At 31.6% G+C, this 15497-nt stretch overlaps 2 protein-coding genes and 1 long non-coding RNA gene across 3 annotated transcripts; 2 read left to right on the forward strand and 1 right to left on the reverse strand.

Annotated features, from left to right (window-relative positions):
• Nucleotides 1–5861: 5861 nt before the first annotated feature.
• On the reverse strand, nt 5862–8402 carry LOC136970288 (zinc finger MYM-type protein 1-like). Its single transcript, XM_067264708.1, has 2 exons — nt 8038–8402; nt 5862–7845 (listed from the first exon to the last, which is right to left on the reverse strand). The coding sequence occupies exons 1-2, from the start codon at nt 8400–8402 to the stop codon at nt 5862–5864; spliced, it is 2349 nt and encodes a 782-aa protein (XP_067120809.1).
• Nucleotides 8403–9403: 1001 nt separating this feature from the next.
• Nucleotides 9404–10721, forward strand: LOC136970472 (uncharacterized). The gene is made up of 2 exons (XR_010879988.1): nt 9404–10322; nt 10399–10721. It is a non-coding gene; the product is annotated as an uncharacterized lncRNA (long non-coding RNA).
• A 1450-nt stretch (nt 10722–12171) lies between these two features.
• LOC136970300 (zinc finger MYM-type protein 1-like) lies at nt 12172–14166 on the forward strand. Its single transcript, XM_067264716.1, has one exon. It carries the CDS (start codon nt 12172–12174, stop codon nt 14164–14166), a length of 1995 nt encoding a protein of 664 aa, XP_067120817.1.
• Nucleotides 14167–15497: the final 1331 nt, after the last annotated feature.

Below are 15497 nucleotides of genomic sequence, written 5' to 3' on the forward strand. Positions count from 1 at the left end.
TTGTAAGTGTAAAATTGTGAATTCAAATTAAGAATGGAATTCAAATTAGGAATTAGAAAAAAGTGCTAGGAAAACATTGTGTAGTGATAATATGGTAAAAAAGTGCACATGTTCTTACTTTTCCTTGTTTTACATTCCCGACTGTTATTTATGTAACACAGGAAAGTATTGTAATCGTGTCAAAATTTCTTTTTATGTATGGAAAGAGGCACGAGTTTGTTCACCCTGTTTGAACGTTAATAATTCCTGCACTTTTTGTCGAAAATTTCTGAAATTTGGCAGGGAGTTTTCTTTATTAGAGAAATTAGAGCTGTGACATTTTGGTGAGTAAAAGTGGAGGGAATGGAAACATAATGAAGATCGTGTGTATTTCCAGTAGAATCAGACTTAGTGACGATTTTACTCGTTATTAGCATTTACAGTTTTTTTTAATAAAATCTATCTCTACCCTCAGAATTACGCTTTTTGTCATTTATAATAGTTAAAAATATAAAACGATTTTTAATAGAATATTCATAACAAATGGCGCTACTAACTATTGCCGCGAAACTTAAGCAACTCGTTGTTTAAGTGTTTTTACTTTTTTGTGTTTAAAGGTCTCAACACGTGGAGAAAAGTTAAATATGACACGATTACAATACTTTCTCGTGATAACATTTAGAAGAGTAAAAATGTAACACATTTTTGCTTTCAATAGTTTCCAACACGACTAGAAAATTAGTGAGCATTAATTATGTGTAATTGATTGAACCTTACAAATGAAACCCATGTTTCTCTTTCGTCTAATAAAATTTATCACTTCGCGCAGTAATTTTTCTTAATAAATTATATCAAGCAAACATTTCTTTTCTATAGCCTCTCCCTTCCTGTACATTGCTTTAAAAATTCTCAGTAAACATACCATGTATCAATTAAAACAAGGTACACTGGGCGTTTAAATGCCTTTATTACGTGTAAAAGAATATACTACAGCTATCATCAAAATCAAGCAATAGCCTATTATATATATTTATATTTACTAAAAATAAAAATGGCACAGGTCATTAAATGTGAAATAATAATGTGGGTTTGCGGTAAATTTTAGGCAGCAATCTTTTAATAAACTCATTTTTATTTATAATGTTTATCTCACGAAAAATGAATGGTACACAAAATTATAACTTCCGTTCAGCATAGTAGCCTAAACTTGACTTAAAATCAGACATAATTTTACAGCGCTTATGGAAACCGTTAAATTTACAAACGTTTACGGTTTATTTTAAGCCTGCCTCGGGATTTATTAAACTACGAACTTCCGAAATCCCTATAGTTTGTAGTTTCAAATCCGAGGCAGCTACGACCAACAATTCCGACGGCCACCCACAGGATGCTTTCAATATGCTGTTAGCGTAATCGTTACAAAAAGTTGTTTAATTTTCATAAATTCGAGTTTTTGTTATCCTGAACAACATTTCGAATAAAAATCATTCGTTCAGATGTAATTTTATCTTAAGAAGCGAAAAAAGCAAGGAATAGGACCCCGCCAAGTTTGACCTATCCACCCTCAAGTTTCGTCAGCACCACACTGATAACGAGAAAGGTTTAAAATTTGAGCTGTCTGGACCCAGTAGTGTTTTTTCTCTAGGAGCGTCTGCACCGCCAAATGAATAAGAAAAAGAAAAGATACAGTTTTTATGGCCATCTTTGCACTTTTCAATTGCTTATATTTCGGCAACCCCTTCATAGAAAAACCTGAAATTTTGCACGCTACCTAAGAAAACAAGTATCTTTCGAACAAGATATTCACATGGGGTGGGAAATTAAAAGGAATTTATCAGCATTTACAATTTTTTAAATAAAATCCATCCCTATTAAGCTTTTTGCCATTTTATAATAGTTAAAAATATAAAAAGTTTTTAAATAAAATATCATAACGGATGGCACCCGTAACTGTTGCCGCGAAAATTAAGCAACTCGTTGCTGGATTTTGTTTACTGTTTTTTTGTGTTTAAAAGTTTGCACACGTCGAGAAAGATCAAATTTGACGCGATTACAATACTTTCTCGTGTTAACATCCAGGAAAGTAAAAATAGAACACATTTTTGCTTACAATAGTTTCCAACACGACTAGACAATTAGCAGGCATTAGTTACTTCTAATCGATTGAACCTTACAAATAATAATCACCATCATCGTCAATGTTTTTACATATTTTTTACGACAAACCGAACATTGATTAAAAATAAAATTTTCAAAATGTTTTAAGATTTGTTTTAAAAAATTAGAGAATAAAATATATATTAAAATACATTATACGGAAAATAATTTAAATATTTCGTATCTACGATACCAGAGGGCGGCACGGAATATATTAGAGAAAAATACGTTTTCTAGAACAATGCAATATTTTTATTTACATTTCACGTGTTTTTTTTTTACCATAAAAGAATAATAAAATATAAAAATTAAAGGCCAGCGGACATCACGAAATAAAAGAAACAGGATTGCGCCAGTGGTCGTCAAATATAATCGTTCCTCTCGTACTGAATTCTGGTATTGAAGTAACCACTTGGCTATCGCCTGCCGAGTTGAATTTTCTTTATACACCTATATCAACTTGCGTAGTGTTGATTTACAATTTAATTATTGGAAAAATGTCATTCCTTCCTTAATTTCATCCTGCTGATAAACAACGGTAGATTAAAATAACCAATGGCCCTGGATAATATTCCTGTATCTCGAATAAGGTCGGACTTGAAGATTTTACTCGTCATTAGAATTTACAAGTTTTTATAAAATCCGTCTTTACCCTCAAAATTAAGCTTTTTCCCATTTTATAATACTTAAAAATATAAAAAGTTTTTAAATAAAATATGATAACAGATGGCGCCACGAAATGTTGCCGGAGAAAGTTAAGGAACTGGTTGCTGGATTTTTTTATTGTTTCTCATAAATGGGGCCATGCACACCTTACTAGGAACCTCTATCACTTCCTTTTTCTGTATAAGAACCCTAATTTTTTTTACATTTACAGTGTTGTTATATAAAAGCATTTGTTAAAAGTGTTTCGGATATAATAGAGAATAAGAATAAAATGAAAAAATACTCATCCCTTAAACAATATTACGAAAAAGAGAAGATAATAGTACAAAAAGTAAAAAATAGTACAAATAGTCAATGGTCTAATAATTTGGCAAGATACTGTAAATGCTTACTTTTATTCGTACGGAGTACTTATTACTAAAGCAAAACCTTCGTTTAAAAGCATTTGCTTCATGCTCATAAGATTTTGCTTGTAGTTTTATTCAGAAGGCTTCAGATTTCATAAGAATAAGGTAACAATGGCGTAGCGAGGGGGGTGCAAGGGGGTGTATCATGCACCGGGCGCCATTCACAGAAAGGCGGCCAAATGGTCTCCAAAACAAACTATATGTGTTTCTGGGGGGAGAGGGCGCCAATAAAGTGTCGTGCCCCGGGCTCCAGTTATGCTCGCTACGCCACTGTGAGGTAATGCTTGTTTTTTTTTCATATGGCTCAATATCTTAAATGATTTTTGCTTTCTCAACGGAAATAGAAAAATATTTACAACAAAATGAGCGAGTAAAAAGAATGTCGAGACACCGAGGAAATTATAACAAAAATCTTCACTAATATTTCATCCCTTAGATAAGAAATATGCGAATACCATTCAAAAAAAAAAAAAAATGTCCTTTCCTTTCCTCTTTAAACATCTTGTAATGAGTATATCTGTGATAGTCTTCTATATTCATTCTTTTTCCTTTATATCATACCATACATTATTTAAACAGAGTTGTATATCAATCGATTTGGCGTTGTAATTCAACTTTGAAGGCGAGTAAGCACACGGAGGCCAAGGGAATAATTAATTAATTTAAACTTAGAGAAACTCCTTTCGCCACTCGCTACAGTTATTGGTATCGTTAGTAATATTCTTAAAGCAATAGTAAGATTTGGGGCAAAACTTAACTTTGTAATTAAGCTCAGTACATTGCTTAGGCTTTCTTTTTTGCCCAAAGCGCAGATACTGCCGAAATTTCCTCCGCTAATATTACCCCATTTATGTCAACAGAATCACCATCAGTTAAAATGCATTCTAAATTTTTAGTGTTTTAGTAGCATTTCTTTGGACATGATATTTAAATCGTATATATTATATAAGAATTGAAAATAGTTACTATGATCAGTGCCGTAACTAGGATTTTGGGCGCCTATGGCCAAGAATAAAAATGACGCGGCGCGCCTTTTTAATTTTTGTTATTAAATAAAAATAAAAATGGTGGTTTATTTTTGAAATATATGTTCGTAGAAATTGCAGATAATAAATACTATATAAATATAATTATAGAAGTTTTTCTGTGTTATTAATTTCGAATACATATTATTCCAAAACCTTTTCGTTGCGCCTTTATTAAATCGGCGCCTATGGCGGGAGCCACGTTGGCCATACCCTAGTTACGGCTCTGATTATGATTACTAAGTTGTTCAGATGTAGCATCTAGTGCATGGCTTGCACATAATATTTTTCGTATCCTATGAACGTAAAGAAAGTCTAGTGTTTTTATATATGTATTTTATAATAACAAATATTTCAGCAAACCATAGTCATTAAAAACAATTTTATAATTCTTAATTTTGAGATTTTATTCAGTTCAATTATTCAAATAGATTATTATAAAACGCGTTTTATCGAAGCAATGAACTTAATAAATGTCTTATATTATTGATTCAAATAATTATTTTCATAAAACAAAAATATAAATAATTATACCTATAGAATACATTCAAATTTAATACAATATTTTATTGATCTAATAAACAGCCTTTTTGGATAAATTAAATATTTATTTTATTTAAAAACGCTTTCATTGTTTCGATTCGATAATCGATTTACGATAAACTAGTAAACAACAGCTTAATTATAGATGTATAGTAGTTACCTTTAAAAATTAAGAAATCGCACTTAAGTAAATTTTATGAACTTCCACTTGTTATCACTACCGACGTAATAGCAAGAATAATGCTATTGTGTAATGAAACCGCTCTTTTATAATTAGAAGTAAGTATAAGCGAGTCTATGCATGTTCAAACACAAGCTGAAGCGGCGCTCTGCTATTCTGTTCAGAGAAGTATATGCGTGTTCAAACAAATTCAAGCATCGTCCTTTACAAATTCTGCGTTAATTTTTCAATAATAGTGTAAATATTTTTAGCTTTTAGACAAAAACAATATAAATACGATACGCACTGTAAATTTTTAGAGAACGAAAAAATCGATACGTGAAATTTTCTATTAATTGAGTATTTAACACATCAATATTTTTCTCACTTACAGCCAAAATGACGCCCCTAAACTTTGGCGCCCCGGACAAATGTCCGGGTGCCCGCCCCTAGAGCGGGCCCTAGTAACTGGAATGGTTAGATACACGGACAATCTCCACGCATCGTGTTTTCGTGTGTATCGCATACAACTTTAAGCCACTTATAAAGAACTCTCTAACTATTACGGCAGTCACCACTGCACAACCTGAACTGCAAAAATATCAACCTGAACTGGTTATAAAAGGCATGTTGCCAATGAAAAACTAAAAGTTGTAATAACTAGCAATATCTTAATCAGAGCCGTTCCTAGGGTATCTGCCGCCCGGGTGCGAGAATAATTTTGCCGCCCCTTCCCCCAAAGTTGTTAAAAATTTACAAATAAAAAAGATAAAGTAAATTTAAGTTAAAAAAATTGTACAAATATACACAGTTTATTTAATAGAATATAATGTTACAACTTATTTGTAATGTAATAAAGAAATAAATACATAATTCATACATACAGGCAAGGATGCTAACATATCTACTATTTCTACTAATAAGTTATACAGTAAAGTTTGCTTTTCTAGCCTTTTTTAATGCAAATGTCTTAACAATGTTAGACACATCTATATTTTCTGACAGCTCTTTTTCAATACTAATAATGGATAAGTCTGAAAGCCTTTCTTGCCCCATTGTGGATCGTAGATAATTTTTTATTATTTTAAGTTTGGAAAAGCTTCTTTCCCCACTAGCTACTGTGACAGGTAATGTTAAGAAAATTCGTATAGAAATTACTAAATTTGGAAATAGATAGATGAGGTTATTTGTGAATAGGTAGTTAATAACATTCAATGCGTTCATTTCAGAGGAAATATAGGGTGCAACATTGTCAATTTCATCATATAAATCTTGAGCTAAAATATCTTTTTGATTTTTACATGGATCACATAAACTATTCTCTAGAGCTTTACATTTTGCAAATCTAATTGATTTATCCATTTGAAGGAAATTATATAGGTTGTTAAGAAAATTAAACAATGTATCATGCTGCTTTATTTGCTCGAACCTTTCTTCCAATTTTGATAATGCGGTGTCCAATATTACAAAGTAAAAATTAATTTTGAATTGGTCAGCCGGGTCTTTAGGTGCCTCGTCTTCACACTCGTAATCAAATAATCGCTTTTTTGTTCGGGGTCTCACAATATTAATCGGAGGAAACGAAGGGTCACAGTCGATATCATCGGCAATTTTTTTGGCCTCTTCTAAAATATCATTAAAACCTTCATTTGATCTAATATTAGATAAATAAGTTTTCGTCTGCTCCAAGATTAAAACGATATTAGGTAGTGTAGAATCTGACTCCTGCATCACTTTACTTGCAATATTAATTTTTGTTAACACAATATTCCATGTAATAATAGAACAAATAAATTTAAACGACTTGATTTTTAAGAGTAATGAATTTGCCATATTTCTGGTTTCAGGGTCTCTGCTATTATCAGAATAAAGTGCAAATAAAGCGTCATATATTTTTGCCAAATTGTATCTAAGAACTTTCAAAGCATCTATTCTACTTTCCCATCTAGTACTAGAAAAAGGTTTTAATGATAAAGTTGGGATTTCATCTTTTAAAACTTGCCAACGTTTAGTCGATGCAGAAAAGAAAACGTAAAGTTCCTGCACAATAGCAAAGAAATTTGTAATTTCTAAAGACGCTTTTGCAGCGTCATTAACAACTAAATTTAAGCTATGGGCCGCACAAGGCACGTAAAAAGCTCTAGGGTTTAATTCAAGAATTTTTTTTTGTAAACCATTATTGCGACCCTTCATATTCGCACCATTATCGTAACCCTGCCCCCTTAAATCTCCTAAACAAATGTTGTGAGTCTCCAAAAAATCCAATAAAACATTGGTTAAGCCTTGTCCTGTCGAATCTGATATTGAAATGAATCCCAAAAAATGCTCCCTAATTTCTATTTGCTTTGATTTATTATTTAATAAAACAAACCTTACTACAACAGTAAGTTGGTCTTTGTGACTTACATCAGGAGTCGAATCTAAAATAATAGAAAAATATTTACTAGCTTTTAACATAGATATAATTTCATGTCTTATTTTCTCTCCCAGAAGGGAAATTAGTTCGTTTTGAATATGAACACCTAAATAATGAGGCATATTTGATGGAGTTTTTCTAATCCTGTTAATATGATCGGATATCGTATCATTAAAGTTTGCAATTGTTTCAATTAATTTTAAAAAGTTTCCATTTTGTTGCTCATATATCTTGTTATTTTCACCCCTAAAACTCAAATTTTGACCGGCTAAAAATTTAACAACATAAATTATAATTTTTAAAACAGAAACCCATCTATCTTTTTCCATGTTTATTAATTTCTCATTTAGTGAATCAGTTGTCGTTTTAGAAGAAATTGATTGTTTTAGATCAATCCAAGATTTTGTATTACAAATGTGACCTTTTGATTTTTCATGTCGTTCTATAACCTGACTTAAATGTCTCCAATCATTATAACCCTCAACTAAACCACTAGAAAAAGTTTTAAATATTTTGCAAGGAAAACAATATACACAGTCTTTTGATTTAGAATACACCAGCCAAACTCTTGGAATTATTTCCCCATTACACAGTTTTTTTTAATAATAAATAGACGAGAAACCTCTATTGTATTTATTTAAAGGAAACGTTATATCAGCTTCTGTCAGTTGGGTAGGCCCTAACTCTATCAGAGTTAATTTAATTTTATCCAATAAAACACCAGGCCAATAGTTAGGATCCTCATGAACATGAAGATTTTCATTTTCAAAACTTACTTCTTCAGGACTTTGTTCTTTTAATAAAACACCTGCTTCCATTGTAGTTTTGGTATTCGACGAGTCCTCCTTTTTTTCCCCGCTACTGACCACTATGAATTCGGTCTCCGTCACATTTACATCTCGAGCTTGGGAACTTGATGGTGCCTCCTGTGATGTTGTTGAGATTAAAAACGTTTCGAGTGAACCACTAGCCTTTTTAACTAATTCTTCCTTTTCACGCTTTCTTTTTCTGTACTGTGCGCCAGAAAGCCTTTTTCGATTATCAGACATCTACCAAAAAAAAAAAATGAATCCAAGTTATGATTCGTCGAAAAAATTTTGTTTTCGAAGATTTAAAGAAGCATAAATTAATTAAGCTTTGTTTTTCGAAAAATACCAACTTTTGAAAGGAAACTTTACAAAATTTTTTATTTTGTCTGAAAATTTCAACATTTTTAATCAAAACAAAAAAATATTAAGATTATGCTAATCTTTAATTAAACTATATTTTACTAATAAAAAAAAGAAAAATGTTTTACTATTGTTATTATGTTGGTATTATTATTTAAGTTATAAATTTGTTACACAATATAAATTTAATTTAACAAAATATTATTTAAATTTTATTTAACCGCGCAAAAGCAAAATATAATCAAATTAATGTATGTACTCACCTTTAATTTTTACTGTCTCTCTAACCACGATATCAAACAAAAACTTTTTAAGCTGTTGCGATTTACACGATTACACGTTTAAAATTAAAATAAAAGAAATTATCCCGGTGCGTGCATTTCTATGCTTTGACCACAGACGAGTATTTTCCTGTAAAATCTTCCTCGCGACCGACGTGAAAAATAGCTTAAGACGAGTTAAAACAAGAAACTGTTATACTTGCCACTTGTTGTGGCCTGAATAAGTTGTGTATATAAAATTTGAATTTGAAATATAATTAATAATATTTAGAATAGTACATATATTCAAATAATATTAGAATAGTAGTATTTTAATGATAATATTTAGAATAATATTTATGTATTATATTAATTTAATGATAAATTAATTTTTCCCTTTTTTTTAAGGCGGCTCGCGCCGCCCCCTAGGCTTGCCGCCCGGGTGCCCCGCACCCTCTGCACCCCCGGGTCGGAACGGCCCTGATCTTAATGGCTGCCAAGACATAAGTCCACGTGTGGCAGGATTCAAAAACATCTGGAAACTTGTGGATAGCTTATCATCTTGTGGAACTGTTTCTGCCTCAACTTCAGGGCCAGCCATCGGGGGGGGGGGGTGCGGCGGATGCTACGCACCGGGGCCCCGCGATTGAGGGGGCCCCAACATTATCAAGAATGCACACGAAAACTTGACAATATTCCTATCGTTATCAGTATGACGAAAAGTACATTTTATCGTAAACATTATTATTGTAGATCTCTGAATTTCGACAATCTTTAAACTAATTCTCGACGATGCGAATGTTTAGTTTTTGTTATTTGATTCGGGGAACTCCCGAGGATCCCCACCTAAATTCGACTTTTTAAAAAAAATTTCAAAACCATATAGCCCGCGTTAAGAAATGAAAATAATACTGTGGCCGTCGGCCATATAAAATTATACGATTTATGTATTCGTTTGTCATAAAAATTTGTCTTTCCACTTTTTTCCCGATACTATAAATATTCGAGTAGAAAGTAACCGGTTTCGACTTATTTCTACTTAAGAAGTAGTTAAATAATTAAGCGATTAGGGAATTGGGGACATAAACAAAACCCCGATGAAAGAGCCGGAATATTACTTAAACAAAAGCTTAACCGAACCAATATACAGCCGAGTATAGTGGGGACTGATTTCTTCGAAATATTGTATTAGATGTAATAAAGACAAATTTTTCCAATTCGACGAGAGTGACCGAAAAGTTGTAAATTTTGGAAATTTCCGTGGACAACACCTGGTCCTAAAACGAATTAGTTAGAAAACAAATGACTTTTAAGTTTAACATATTTAGATTTTTACGGCTATGGTGAGAAACGTTTAAAATTTACAACAGCCCTGTCGCGTCCTTTGAGATATACTAGTGATGCGACAAAAGAGGTATTTGACATTGACCGGTATCAGCACCCTGGGGATTTGGCAGTCCTCTGCAACCGTCTTCGATTCCATCCATTAGCCACTGGTAGGGAGCTATTTGACTAAGTACATTGTTTTAAAATTTTAAAAGTAAAGAATATTTTATATCTTTATGTACTGTACGTTTCTTTGCAAAGCTATATTTAATTATAATTTTCTTTAAAAGTATATTCATATAATTGAAGAATATTTTGTATGTACCAGTACATCCACCACATATTTTATTTCACCGAGTAAGTTTTTATTATTTTACTTTTAATTGTAGCCCTTATATCGTGGCTAGCGATTCGGAATGTAATCGTGATATTAAAAATGCATTTAGAGAAGTCTACGGTTTTTACTGGCTTATCGAATAAACGATACGAATGGAGCCTAGACCATCACTGACGCGCAATTGACTGATTGCCCCTGGATGTCGGCTTCTTACAGAAACACAGCTTCCCTATCATCAAATGTCACGGCACGCCCCTGGTATATAATCGTAGTTTTAATGTTTCTTTTATAATTTCTTCTATCTTTTTTTGTCTGTCTTATTTCTGGAACTTTCGGTCTGACTACAGCCTACAGGTGGGTCCTATTGACAAAGCCGGCGCTTCCTTTGTTTTCCAAATCACAACACCCTCTGTAAGGTGTTGACCTTACAAGTGGTATTACCCGACCGCACGTGGGTCCAATTGACAAGGTCGCGCTTCTTTTGTTCCCACTCTGCTAAAAGATCAATTCGCGTTTTTCATGAACTATAGAGGGCGCTAAATTTTTACAAAATGGCTACTTTATCTGGGTCGCTTGTAACTAGTAATGTAAAATTAATCATATATTACTGCCCGATATAATGATATATGCTGCTTGTAGCTGTTTATCGAGAAATTTTATAGTAGCAGAACAATTATTGCTAGCGGGATACGTCATTATGTGGTCTCGAAGTAAGTGAGCGAGATTGTTTTATGCATATTTGTGCCCTTTGTGTTAAAAACATCAGCTTTGACATTGCCTATCAGGGTTAGATTTACAAGTAAAAAGCTATGTAAATTTTTGCTTAGGCTTCGACTTTCAAGGAGCCTCAAACATTTGTACAAGAAAAACAAAAAATTAAAGTCGAATTTTGTAATAAACATTTTTTTACAAACCAACAAAACATACTATACAAAATAAAAAGTAAAGTATTTCGTTAATTTTTTTCTAAGAATTAGCGTAAGGTCTTTTTTTTAAAAAAAAATGATAAAACCAATTTTAAAAAAGATTTTTAAAGGAATGGGTATAAGAATTTAATTAAATTCAGTTATAAAACAGAAGACTAGTGAAACCTCACATCTTTTTCTTCCAATAACCGTATTAAATCAGAGAGATAGTCTGATTTAATTTTTTTCTTTTTATAATTGACTTCTAAAATTGTGAAGGGTTGGTAAGGGGACTTACATTCAGCTTAGGGCTTCGAAATGCTTAAATCCGACCCTGTGTCCCACACAAAATAACTGGCATTTTAACTTTAAGAAAATATCTTTTAAAATTGACAGCATAACTTGTTCGTGTAAAGTTGGACAATCGGGAAACTGCCAATTCTTAAGTCTAATTCACTCTTTCACAATTCGGAGAAGCTCATAAATATAACCGACCGATTTCCGAATAATCATCTTTTTTTCGTGTGAGAATAGACGAAAACTTATATTAGGCTCCCGTAAATCTTTGAAATTGTAATTTGTAACGCAACAGAAAGCTTTGCTTTTTCTATTGTTATTCATATTTACTGCTGATAATACACAAGAATTAATCAAACGACCCAGATAGAATAGTTTTGTTTTTAAACACCAGAGGGCGAGCATCCGGTGAAAAATGCGAATACTTTACAAGGAGCCTCCGAGAAGTTGTGAGAGTTCGAGTTCAGCACGAGAAAGAAAGACGTGTCATACTACAAAACGTTTAATTATTGTTACATCTAATCATGTCCATGCCAAGGAAATATCCCTCTGGGTGTCAAAAAAGAAAATTAGCAGAAAAGAAAAAAATAGAAAAGCTAAATTTCAAGAAATCACAAGTAGATCTGTTTTCTTGGCTACGAAGTAATTCCAACAATGAAATTGTTTCGACTTCAGAAGTTACAGTTCAAGCTTCAACTGGAGAAGAAAGTTCCGCACAAACTACACAGTCTTGCAATGAAAATGTTGAAACTGTGAAATTCGTTGAAGAACCGCATGTTTATACAAATATGATCGAATCAGAAAATAACGTCGAAAATGACAATAACGAATATGATCAAATGAACATAAGTGATCCAGATTTATGGCCAAGTATTATAACTGATAAGTTTCGAATGTTTTGTGTTAAAACCGGACCTGTACAACACAAAGGAGTTTTTGCTAAGAATGATGAAGGTAGGTCATTTTCCACTACGTACTACTTTAAAAAAATGCCAAATGGTGAAACCCAGCTTCGCAGCTGGTTAATTTATTCAAAAACGCAAGACTCGGTATTTTGTTTTTGTTGTATACTATTTTCTAAAAGAAGAGGAAATGAACAATCTACACGGTTTATAGGTGGCTATAGTAACTGGAGAAAGCTGTCAACTGTAATTCAAGATCATGAGCGTTCTATTTGTCACTTTAATTCGTTTATTGCTTGGAAAGAATTACTAAAACGACTAAATTTATGTTCGACTATTGATGAAACTAATCAAGTTAATATAAATAAGGAAACGGAACGACTTAAATTACTATTTCAAAGAATTGTAGATGTGATTCTATTTTTAGCATGTAATAATCTTCCACTTCGAGGAACCCATGAAATAATAGGAACGCCTAATAATGGAAATTTTTTAAGTTTAATCGAATTTTTAAGTAAATACGACTCTGTGTTAATGGATCATATAAACAGAATAAAAAATTCGAAAAATAGAATTGTGCATCATTTAGCACATAGATCACAAGAACAAATTATTTCTGCGTTAGGAGATGAAGTCCTTAACAAAATTAAAAACGATATAGAAGCAGCCACATACTATAGTGTCCAAATGGATTGTACTCCTGATATTTCCCATAAGGAACAAACTTCAGTTATTATTAGGTATGTAAATTTTGAAGAGAAAAGATTAATTATAAATGAGTCATTTATAAGGTTTATTGAAGCAACTGATGTGACTGGAGAAGGACTAGCAAAAACTCTATTGAAAACATTAAGTGAGCTTGATTTAGATATTATGAATTGCAGAGGGCAGGGATACGACAACGGTAGCAACATGAAAGGGAAATATAAAGGTGTACAATCTAGAATAATTGCTCTAAACCCTCATGCAATATATGTGCCTTGCCTATCACACTCTTTTAATTTATTAATTTGTGATGCCGCTTCCAGCAGTATATATTGTAAAAATTTTTTTGGGATATTGCAACGTTTATATTGCTTATTTTCTGCATCTACAAAGAGATGGGAAATTCTGCAAAAACATTTAAACATTACTCTTAAACCATTATGTGACACTCGTTGGGAAGCCAAAATAGATTCGGTTAAAGCAGTGTATACACAGTTTGAACAAACTTGTAATGCCCTAGAAGAATTTATTTATGTAAGTAACGATAATACAGCGGTATCCGAAGCTAAAAGTCTATTGGATTCAATACAAGAAATGCCATTTATTTTATGTTTAGTAGTATGGTTTGCAATGTTGTCTAAAATCAACGCAATCAATATACTATTTCAAGCAAAAACAATTATTCTTGAGTCGGCTTTTAATTTAGTCAATAAAATTAAAACTGAAATCCAAAATTTAAGAACAAAATTTAACACATTTTTAGACGAAGCAAAAGTGCTAGCACGTAATTTAAATATTTCAGAACATTTTCCTGAAAAACGAATACGAAAAAGAAAAAGGTTATATTCCGAAATAGCAGAAGATGAAGTTATAGAAAACCCGGTAGAGGAATTTAGATGTTATTTTTTTTAACACTCTAATTGATACGGTTATTGTACAAATAGAAGATAGATTTAAAAGTATACCAAATATTATTTCTGATTTCAAATTAATCACTGATATGAAAACCTTAGAAAAACATGAATTAGAAAAATGTTCCAAAAACTTTGTAAATTTTTATAACAAAGATGTAGATGAAAACCTAATCCAGGAAATTGGTTTGCTACGGGATTTGATTTTGAATGAAAGGGATGTAAATAACGCACAAGATATATTGCAATACATACTAAATAATAATTATAATGAGTTATTTCTAAATGTATTAACTGTATTAAAACTTTTCTTTACGTTGCCAGTTACTATAGCAAGTGCTGAGCGCTCTTTCAGCAAATTAAAATTAATAAAGAATTATCTTCGATCCAGCATGTGTGCAGAACGCTTAAATGCACTTGCTATATTAAGCATCGAAAAAGAAATCGCAAAAAATTGTAATTTTTCTGAAGTAATTAATGTATTAGCAAGAACAAAATCACGCTTTAAATAAACATGCATTAATATATGTTCGTGTTTGTAAATTTTTTTATTTTAGAAAAACATTTGGGCCCAAATAGTTTCTTGCACCCGGGCCCCTTTATCGAGAAGGCCGGCCCTGCTCAACTTCTTGTGAATTCTCACAAGAACAGTATCCAGAATCGACTCCACCTACTACACCATGTTCGGTAAGAAATAATTACAGAAAACTATCCTCTAAAAAAAGGAAAAAAACATCAATCTCCAGAATGGTCCGAAAAAATAAAATGCTGATGCTGACTGAAAAAAATGGAACCAATTTATGATGATAAAAAAAGAAAAAATTGCTATTATGAAATCACTAATGCAAATATTAACAGAAAAAAATAATATGTGATGATTTAAGTAATTGTATGCTTTTTTACAATTAATGATGATAAAAAACGTTTTCATATGTTTATGAATTTACAATAGGGAAAAACATTTAAAAAACAAAATAATGAGATAACACTACACAATATGGTGAGAAAAATTATATTTAAACAAAACTGTAAAAAAAAGTACAAACACTAAGCAGTGAGATATCAAACTGTTTAATCTCCTTGCAAATTGCCAATTTAATACAATTTTTTTTTTCTAATTTTATGAGAAAGTTTTAAACCATGTTTATTTTAAAATTTATTATAGTAAATACTATTACATGATCATCAATACATCATGACATAAGGATCAATAAATAATTTAATATTATTCAGTTAATGTATTAAAATATATTTTAAAATTATCTCTACTCTAAAACTTGCTGATTCATAAGTATATACATTAAATTAGTTACTTGATTTTGTGCATTTAAC

Source organism: Centruroides vittatus, unplaced genomic scaffold, assembly GCF_030686945.1.
Source record: "Centruroides vittatus isolate TY-2023 unplaced genomic scaffold, ASM3068694v2 contig_1048, whole genome shotgun sequence".
Classification (NCBI taxonomy): Eukaryota; Metazoa; Arthropoda; class Arachnida; order Scorpiones; family Buthidae; genus Centruroides; species Centruroides vittatus.

Excerpts from the sequence above, each read along its gene's own strand:
- LOC136970288 (XM_067264708.1), bottom strand. The coding sequence starts at position 8,402 with ATGTCTGATAATCGAAAAAGGCTTTCTGGCGCACAGTACAGAAAAAGA. Across the intron at positions 7,846-8,037 it reads ATTAAATTAACTCTGATAGA|TGGTTTAGTTGAGGGTTATA; the intron begins GTTAGGGCCTAC and ends AACTTTTTCTAG.
- LOC136970300 (XM_067264716.1), top strand. The coding sequence starts at position 12,172 with ATGTCCATGCCAAGGAAATATCCCTCTGGGTGTCAAAAAAGAAAATTA.